The following is a 9,076-nucleotide window of genomic DNA, read 5'->3' as shown; positions in this document are numbered from 1 at the left end:
TAGGTTACACCTACACTTGGTGGGCCAAAGTCCCAATATCTCGTAACCAGCCCTTGTATCTCCAGCTGCCGAACCTAAGCTTTCTTTCATTATACATTTATATCAGAAGGAGTTTGATATCCTTGCTACTCATTAGTACTACGAACATACTTAGGTAGGTATCTATCTGTTGTAGTCACCCAAATTCAGAAGCGCCGGCATGGCGACAAATGTTCTTAGGAGACCCATTACGAATAACCTTACGAATACCTTACGAAAATATACTTACGAATAACCTATGGACATCGATCAAATATGTTATAAAAATACTAGGTAGACATATTCATATCTCATACTTTTGTTACAATAATAAGTGTTAGTTAACTTGGCTATAAAAGTGAATTGTTGTCTGTTGTAATCCAGTAAGTATGTATCACACAAACCTATCGACATTTTATTTGTTAAAAATTAGGTTAACGTGTAAACCAGTGTCCGGCGAAAACTGTTTAAAAAAACTGTACTTACCCTTTTTGATACAGTTCCTGAGTACAGTGGTTGTAACATACAGACGGTCAGGCAGATTGACTTAAGGAGTTCCATTTTTGCATCATTTACTATAAAATCCTAAAAATATGTTCTTATGTACATAAAAGTTCACAATTGCACTTATCTTGAATGTTCTTAGGTAGGCACCGATCTACCGATCACTATACATTTTACACGCATTTATTTTGTTCTTTGACCAGCGCAGCGGTGGACCTATGCACTAAGTACGTGTCGTGCGGCCCCTACGCGTAGGTTTTTAAGCACAGGATGGAGGGGCCCTTCATCCCCGCGATAAGTACACGTTTACGACGTCCTCGTAAAACACGGATCACCGACAATTTTTGATATGTAACGTTTCTATTCAAATGCGAACTTTACGACGTTACACATTATAACTTTACCGACGTCATATTTTTTCTCCGAGCCGTGATTATGAGCGGTGCATCAAAAGTATTTCAATAAAAAAACGTTATTCCTTTTTAATCACTTCCCTTTTTATAGCGTCAACGTGAATTTAGTGCCGGGCTTTTCAATTTCGCGGGGTCGGGGAGTAGAAATGTTTATTTGTATTTTATATAGCTAATTCCAAATTACAGCATTTTATTGTTCCTGCTTCTATTAATTTAACTTTTTTATTGCTTTGTAGGTACTTTTATCATAACTACTTGGCTTTGAGTAATTTGTACCTAAGTAACATTACTTAGGTACAAATTACTCAAACCCAAGTAGTTATGATAAAAGTACATAGCTAATACCTATTTAAATATAAATGAAGTGAAATAGTTGTGTTTGCTTTAATTAAAAAAAAACCAACAGGGACAATTTAATTTAAAAATTATATAATATTGTGTACAATTTGGACTGGTTTCGAAAGGAAAGCTTCAATTAAACACCTCGTTTAATTGTATAAACAATAGTATGTTTATTGGGCTCACACAAATCACCTCCGTATACAAAAATAACTTTAATATCTTATGTATCCTACGATAGACAACCGTTCGCTAGTTCTAGATATAAAAAGCGACATCTACCGGGAAATTGAGTAAACACGGTAATTCAGGCGTTTTGTACATACCGCCCACCAAGGACAACATGTCCTTAATCATAACCGCCCACCATGAACCAAGAAATCAAAAGTGAACTGAATACAAGTCAAAGGTGGGCTCAGTTTTCTTTAACACAACATAACATAAACTCTACATAATACAATAAGTGTCAATAACCCATTAAAATATGTAACGGCTAAGACAACAGGTTTGACCTAAAGTTAACGCAGAAAAAACTCTTTAACAAACCACAGACCTAAAAATGAGTGTTGAGTAATTCTGCCGAAAAACCACGCTTCATAAAAGACAAAAGAAGATTAAGGTTTGGAGTGAACTGGAGGTTTTGACCTTATGTTGGAGAAACTCTTCTTGCCTTTAACTACCAGAGTATGTAAAACGGTTACATTTTTATATACATTCAGTTATATTCGCCGAACCTAGTGGGCCAGATAAAATCCACCCTAGGGTGGTGCGCTGAGCTAATGGAAAACCATTTGGACCTTTCAGCAGTCCATCCATAAGTATATGACAATAAATTTGGCTTCCTAAAAGTACATCTATTTGGTTCGGTGAACTATACGTTGGATCAGCCAACTTGGTCTGCTTTAACGCCGCCCACTCTGGAGCTACTACCTTTTCACTTGGGAGGTAAGTAGTGATCTTCTTGACAACATACGCTTTCAATACAATATTAAAGGTGGGATCGGTGAGCGAATGAACTTTTAACTCAACTGCATATTTAGGGACCTCAGAGGTCTGTTCGCCACCTAATCCTGTAATTGAACTTTTTATGGGAATCTTTTTTATCCCTAATGCCTTCACAGCAGCTTCAGTGACAAATGAAGCCTGTGAGCATTGATCTACTAACGCGCGTATCACCTGATAATCACCTGTCTGCGACTCAGCCTTTACTAGGGCTGTGGGTAATAAAGTTTCTTCGTTAGCAATCTCTGTCGCAAGGCAGTTGACTATTGGTGTGGTCTCTTTTTGTCTGCTCTCTGGAGTGACGTGTGTGGCTTCCACCGAAACACCTTCAGCTACCTGACCTATATTCCCTAAATTGGCAGCTAAAGTTGGGACTTCCCTTGAATGAAGCAAGGAATGGTGCTTTCTACGACAAATTCGACAGCTTGTGGTTTTTTGGCAAAATCTGACAGTGTGATTGCTCCCTAAACAATTGTAGCACATTCTATTTTTTGTTACAAACTCCCGTCTTTTAACCAAGTCCTGGGTTGCAAATTTCTTGCAAAAACACAGTTTGTGAGGCTCTCTACAATATTCACATGGCATCACGGATGCGCTAGCAATATGGAATACATTAGTTTTGTTTGTACTACTACTTGAATGTTTTTCATAAGCACTGGTGACTTTATTGATGTTTCTCGGCTCAATGAACTCTAGAGCTCTGTACCGGCTGGTCAAGAACTCTTTGAACTGATCAAAGGTAGGCAAAGCATCTGAAGCCGAGTTTGTTGCTACATTAAGCTCCCATTGCTTACGTGTTTCTGGATCTAGCTTCAATGTCAACAGATGTATAACTATGATGTCCCATGTGGAAACATCAATGCCTAGATTAGACAATGCACTTAAACAATCTGTTGACGTATCCAACAGATCTTTAAGAAAAGCAGGAGACTCAGAGGCTGCGTTCTTTTGGCTCACTAAACGTTTAAGGATACAATGTGATAGATATTTTTTATTATTGTATCGTTGCTCTAACAAACTCCAGCATCGAACATAGTTTGAGTCTGACACAGGTATGCTGCGCAGCAACTGCTCTGCTTCTCCTGTTAAATAACTCTTTAGATACTGCAATTTTTGCACATTATCTAAGGAGTTGTTGTTGTGAATCATGGATACGAATAAATCCCTAAATGTCGTCCACTCTTGATAATTGCCCGAAAAATTAGGGATTATTAATTTAGGCAGTTTTACAAAATTTGACCTAGCGATACAATTTTCTTCATTGTAGACCTTTGACTGACTTGAATGAAAACTTATGAAGTCAGCCAAATCATCTTTCAATTCACATTTATAATCTGTGTATTCATCCTCTGTTGGGGAAATGTAGTTGATAGTCTAGCATAGACCGTAATTTGGGACTAACCTGATGACGTGTTAGACTTTCTCCAGGGGCCCCTGTTCCTTCGATGATGAATGTAGCAACCTCATAGGCTGGAGTCGACAGACGATCTTCTATTTGTGCTGGACACTTGGTATGGTTTGATTTTGAGTTTTGAGCTCAAGCTTCGGAGCGAGCGATGCGACGGCGGTTTACATGTACCGAGATCGTTGTGTAGAGAGAGTATAGCAACACTCGAGTTTCGGTGTTGCGCGCTTTGAATAGCGTTCCGTTTTAGGCTTGTCCCGTTTTGGACTATGCTAGTTATTCGATTAAGTATTAACCGATTTAGAAATAAGAAAAGAAAAATACGTAGTATTTGTGCGTACATATAAAAGTACCGAACATGCCGCCGGCCATAAAATAATGCTTATTTTATTTAAGAACTATCATACAGAATACTATGCTAACTTAGGGCTAAGACATGTAATGCTATACCTAAGAGATGCCTATTCAACAGGCAGTGGGCAGACCTTAACTACAGGTCGCTTGGTAAGAGTATTACCGATGCGTACAGTTACGACTCTGGTAATACCGTCGGCGCCGGGATGCAGTTGATGCACGCGCGCGAGACGCCATTGTAGTGGTGGCAGTGTGTTGTCTATCAACACAACTACAGAACCCTCCCGAAGGGGTGTGTTAGTATTGTCGTGGAACCATTTACCTCTTGGTTGTAGCTGGTGTAAATATTCTACGCTCCAGCGTTTCCAAAAATGTTGAACAGCTTGTTGAATAACCTGCCATCTAGCGAGGCGGTTTGGGTTGTCGTTAGACAAGTCAAATTCAGGTAAAGACGTTAATGGTTCCCCGATGAGGAAATGTCCAGGAGTAAGGGGTAATGGATCAGTAGGATCATTACTAAGTTGACAGAGAGGTCTTGAATTACAAACCGATTCAATTTGACAGATCAAAGTATTAAATTCGTCTTGAGTCAGTTTTAGTGTACCTATGACACGATGTAAGTGTCGTTTCAGACTACCTACGGCTCGTTCGACGAGACCGGCAAAATGCGGAGCATACGGAGGATTAAACTGCCAGGTGATTTGCATGTTTGTCAGCTGGTTGTTTATAGCAGTCTGATTTGACTCGTTTCGCAGAAACGTGTAAAGTTCGGAAAGGTACCTGTCACAACCTACAAAGTTCCGTCCACAATCGGAACGGATTGTTTTGCAATACCCGCGTCGGGATATGAACCTACGCAATGCGTTCAGAAAAGATTCGGTTGAGAGATCGGGAACTAATTCCAAATGGATTGCTTTCGTTGATTGGCAAACGAACACGCATACGTATGATTTGTAAACTTTCGCGTTACGAAGTTTACTTGATTTAAGAAAGAAGTGTCCCGCAAAGTCAACGGACGTATTTAAGAAGGGACGAAGTGATCGAACCCTAGTAGTAGGTAACTGAGCCATCGATGGCTGTGGTGCGACAGGTCGTGCACGAACACAAGATACGCAGCGTCGTGTGCGCATACGCACAGCGTCGGGAGCACACAGGATCCAGTAGGTCTGTGCAAGGGCAAACTGCAAAGTTTGAGGTCCCACATGTAAATGTGTTTTATGATAAAAATCAATGAGAAGATTCGTGAAATGGTGTTTCTTGGGTAACAGAATCTGATGCTTGGCATCATACGGTACGTTGGCCCGATTTATTCTGCCGCCGACCCTGAGGAGTCCGGCATCGTCCAAGAAAGGTTTCAGTTTCTGAAGACGTTTTGTACATCTGTCGTCGTCCTTAAGACGCGAGATGTCTTCAGAAAAGCATTCACTTTGGACAAGTGATATAATTCGACTGAGAGCTTGTTTTGTCTCAGGAACTGTGACATGTTTAGTCGTAGGACTATTGGCTTTACGACATTTATTTACGAATCGTAACATATACGAAATGACGCGTAGCATCCTTGGAAGCGATGAGAATTGCTCAATGAACTCTAAGCTCTTAGGTTCATTGGTTTGTGTGAGAAGAACATGCTTGCGACGTTCTTCGTCGGTGTGGCATACGACGTTAGTCTTAGGCCACTCAGACTCATTTTTACTGAGCCAAGCAGGTCCCGTGAACCATAGTTGATGGTTCAACTGAGATGGGAGAACACCACGAGACGCGGGGTCTGCGGGGTTGTCTGCGGATTGAACGTGGTTCCAATGAGAGGCAGGCACGTTGCTTGTTGTCTCCGCGATGCGGTTAGATACGTATGTCCGCCACTTGTCTGGAGACGAACGTAACCAGGCAAGAGTTATAGTGGAATCGGACCAAGCGTAGACTTGGTCGAAAGACAATCTACTGCTGTAAGCAGTGAGGACCTTTTTTATCAATTTTGACAATAGATGAGCACCGCATAGCTCCAATCGAGGGGTAGTAAGCCGTTTCAAAGGCGCAATTTTTGTTTTACCTATGAGAAGGTGGGTGCTGATGGCACCGTTCGAGTCAACGACACGAATGTAGACGCAGGCGGCGTACGCCTTTTCAGATGCGTCTGAAAAGCCATGAAGTGACACTTGATGTGTGCTAGGAAGCACGTGACGAGGTAACGCAATGTCTTGTAGTAGCGGCAGTTCGTCGATGAACCGAAACCACAAGTCACATATACCCTGAGGAGGGGCAGCATCCCAACCTGAGCCTGATACCCATAAAAGTTGGATTAAATGCTTCACGAATACGGTCACTGGACTTAGAAATCCGAGGGGATCGTAAATCTTAGCGATTTCTGCCAACATTATACGTTTCGTACATTTGCGTGAGTTAGCCACTCCATCCGTTTGATAGGAAAAGACGTCGGATTTAGGGTTCCACTTAAGCCCTAAGACCTTGACAGAAGCGTCAGTGTCAAGTGCTGACAAAATGAGAGCGTCATCATGAATGGAAGCGTCATCGCTTAAATGCGATAAAAACTCAGAACTGTTACTGGTCCATTTGCGGAGTTCGAAGGTTCCTGCTTTACAAATGGAAGTTAGTTGATGCTGAAGAGTGATAGCATCTTCAACCGTATCAACTCCAGTAACGACATCATCAACGAATACTTCGTTAAGGAGTACTTGCGAGGCAAGTGGGAAGTTAGCAGCTTCATCAATTGCTAATTGACGAAGTGTTCGCAAAGCTAGGAACGGCGCGGAAGCGACGCCGAATGTGACAGAGCACATACGATATTCCTTTACGGGATCATGGGGAGAGAATCTCCAAAGAATCCGATGGAAGTCACGGTGTTCTTTACAAAGACCGATGTAGCGATACATCATTTTGAGGTCTGCCGTAAAGACTATTTTATGAAGTCTGTACTTCAGTAAAATATCAGAAATGTCTTGCTGCAATTTCTGACCAGTGAGAAGATTATCGTTAAGAGAACGACCTGATGTAGTCTTGCATGAAGCGTCATACACAATACGATACTTCGTACTCTTCGCAGTAATCGTAGTGGATGTGGAACTCTTCACCACGACGTGGTGAGGTAGATAGTAGGGGGGAGTGCCAGGACTCGCTGAGTCAGTGACTGGCTCCATATGTCCCAAGTCTAAGTATTCTTGGATACATTTATTATAGTTCTCACGCAAGGCAGGGTCGCGAGACAGGCGAGCCTCTAGTTTAGTTAAGCGTGAGAGAGCTATAGCACGAGACTCGCCCAAGGGCGGAGCATTCTCCTTGAAGGGTAGGGAAACTGTATAGTTCCCATTTGCATCTCGTGTGTGAGTATCGACGAAGATCGACTCACAGCGTAATTCATCTTTTGTAAGATGTGGATGTTCTGGTATGGATTCCAACTCCCAGAACCTTTGAAGTTTCATGTCAAGTTGGCAAGTACTCAAGTTGACACTTAATCGTTTCATACTTTCATATGAAATTGGACCACCTATCAGATAACCAAAAATGCTGTTAATGGCCACGGGTGTGCCCGGTGGACCCTTGATATTATCCAGTAGCAGTATGCTATCAAGATAATCAGATCCCAGTATCAGTTCAACAGGCCGCGTTGAGCGCAGTTCTGGGTCCGCTAGATCAAGATTTTGAAGGTGTTGAAACTTATGAATATTCCCAATTGATTTAGGAATATAAGCAGTGTAGCTTGTCAAGTCAGCTAAGATATAAGCTTCGATGTGAAGCTTCGGCTCGGGTTTGTTGTGAGGTGTGACCTCGCACAACACGTAACCCCGTGGTTGGACTTCGCCACCAATACCGGTGAGAGTGGTGCCCGTGGGCGCGGAGTACCGCGGCAGGCCGAGACGTTGGACGCACGACTCAGAAATGAGCGTGGTCTGCGCACCTTGATCCACAAGGGTGCGAACGGACCGCGGCGTGTAAGGCCCCTGGTTCAAGGGTCGTAAATTTACAAGCGCAGTCGTGAGTAAGACCGTACAGTTCTTACTAGAAGGATGCCCCGTAGCTCCATGTAATGGAGTGGGCGAGGAGGTTTCCGCTACTGAGCGCAACTCAGGGGAAGAAGAAGACTCCGTAGTCAGTAAGACGGTTGGAGTAGGCGCATCTTCATGCAATGAAGAATGGTGCCTTTGAGTGCAGACGCGGCAAGTATGGCGCGACTTGCAATCTTTTAGTTCGTGGCCAATGAATAAACAATTGGTACAAAGTTTATTTTGTTCCACGAAATGTTTTCGTTCTTTTAGAGCGAGTGCATTAAACTTCTCACATTTATATAAAGGATGATAATTGTCCTTACAATACGCGCATTTAAATTTATTTAAATAATCCACCGCAGTTGTAGCATGGACGCTCATAGTACGCGAGTTACGCGCAAACGAAGAGTTATTATTGCGCGGTGCATTATATTGCACATCGGAGTGCGCGCGAGTAAGCGACATCGCACGTTTTCCCGCCATAGCATGGCGCGATGACGTCACCGCAGCTGGGCGGGCCGAGCCGGCCGCTCCGCCAGCCGCAGCGAACGCGGGCGCCGCGCGCTGCGCAGGCCCCGCGGAAGTACCTAAAGTACGCGCGGACGCGGTCATCACTTCAGATGCCGCTAATTCCTTATCGAGGAAATCGAGTAATTCGGTCACGTCAGGAATTTCACATGAAGTTTTTAATGATAATTCGAAACGCCTGCGAATATTAGGTGTAATTTTGCGTAGCAAAATATTTAAAAGTACGAAACTCCAGTCGTCAACTGGTAAACCTAATGATTTCAAAGCAGTAATATTCTCGTGATAACAATTCATCAAGTTGCGTAAACTTGATTCAACATTTTTCTCATTAACTGATTCACAGTCATAAATGTTGTCAAAATGTTTTGTTGAAATAATTCGTTTGTTTTCATAACGCGACATTAATACCTGTAAGGCATTTTTGTAATTAGCATCCGTAACAGGAATAGATTTGATAAGATTATACGGTTCATCTTTTAAAAACAATAACAAATACCGGAAGCGTTCGACATTTG

At 42.4% G+C, this 9,076-nt stretch overlaps 1 protein-coding gene across 1 annotated transcript; it reads right to left on the bottom strand.

Moving 5' to 3' along the window:
- Window positions 1-1,989: 1,989 nt before the first annotated feature.
- LOC134749854 (uncharacterized) lies at window positions 1,990-8,645 on the bottom strand. Its single transcript, XM_063685242.1, has 4 exons — window positions 5,326-8,645; window positions 2,462-2,655; window positions 2,152-2,344; window positions 1,990-2,050 (listed from the first exon to the last, which is right to left on the bottom strand). The coding sequence occupies exons 1-4, from the start codon at window positions 8,643-8,645 to the stop codon at window positions 1,990-1,992; spliced, it is 3,768 nt and encodes a 1,255-aa protein (XP_063541312.1).
- Window positions 8,646-9,076: the final 431 nt, after the last annotated feature.

Source organism: Cydia strobilella, chromosome 1 (assembly GCF_947568885.1).
Source record: "Cydia strobilella chromosome 1, ilCydStro3.1, whole genome shotgun sequence".
NCBI classification, from domain to species: domain Eukaryota; kingdom Metazoa; phylum Arthropoda; class Insecta; order Lepidoptera; family Tortricidae; genus Cydia; species Cydia strobilella.
The sequence above is the reverse complement of the archived record's forward strand: the minus strand, read 5'-3'. Positions and strand labels throughout refer to the sequence as shown.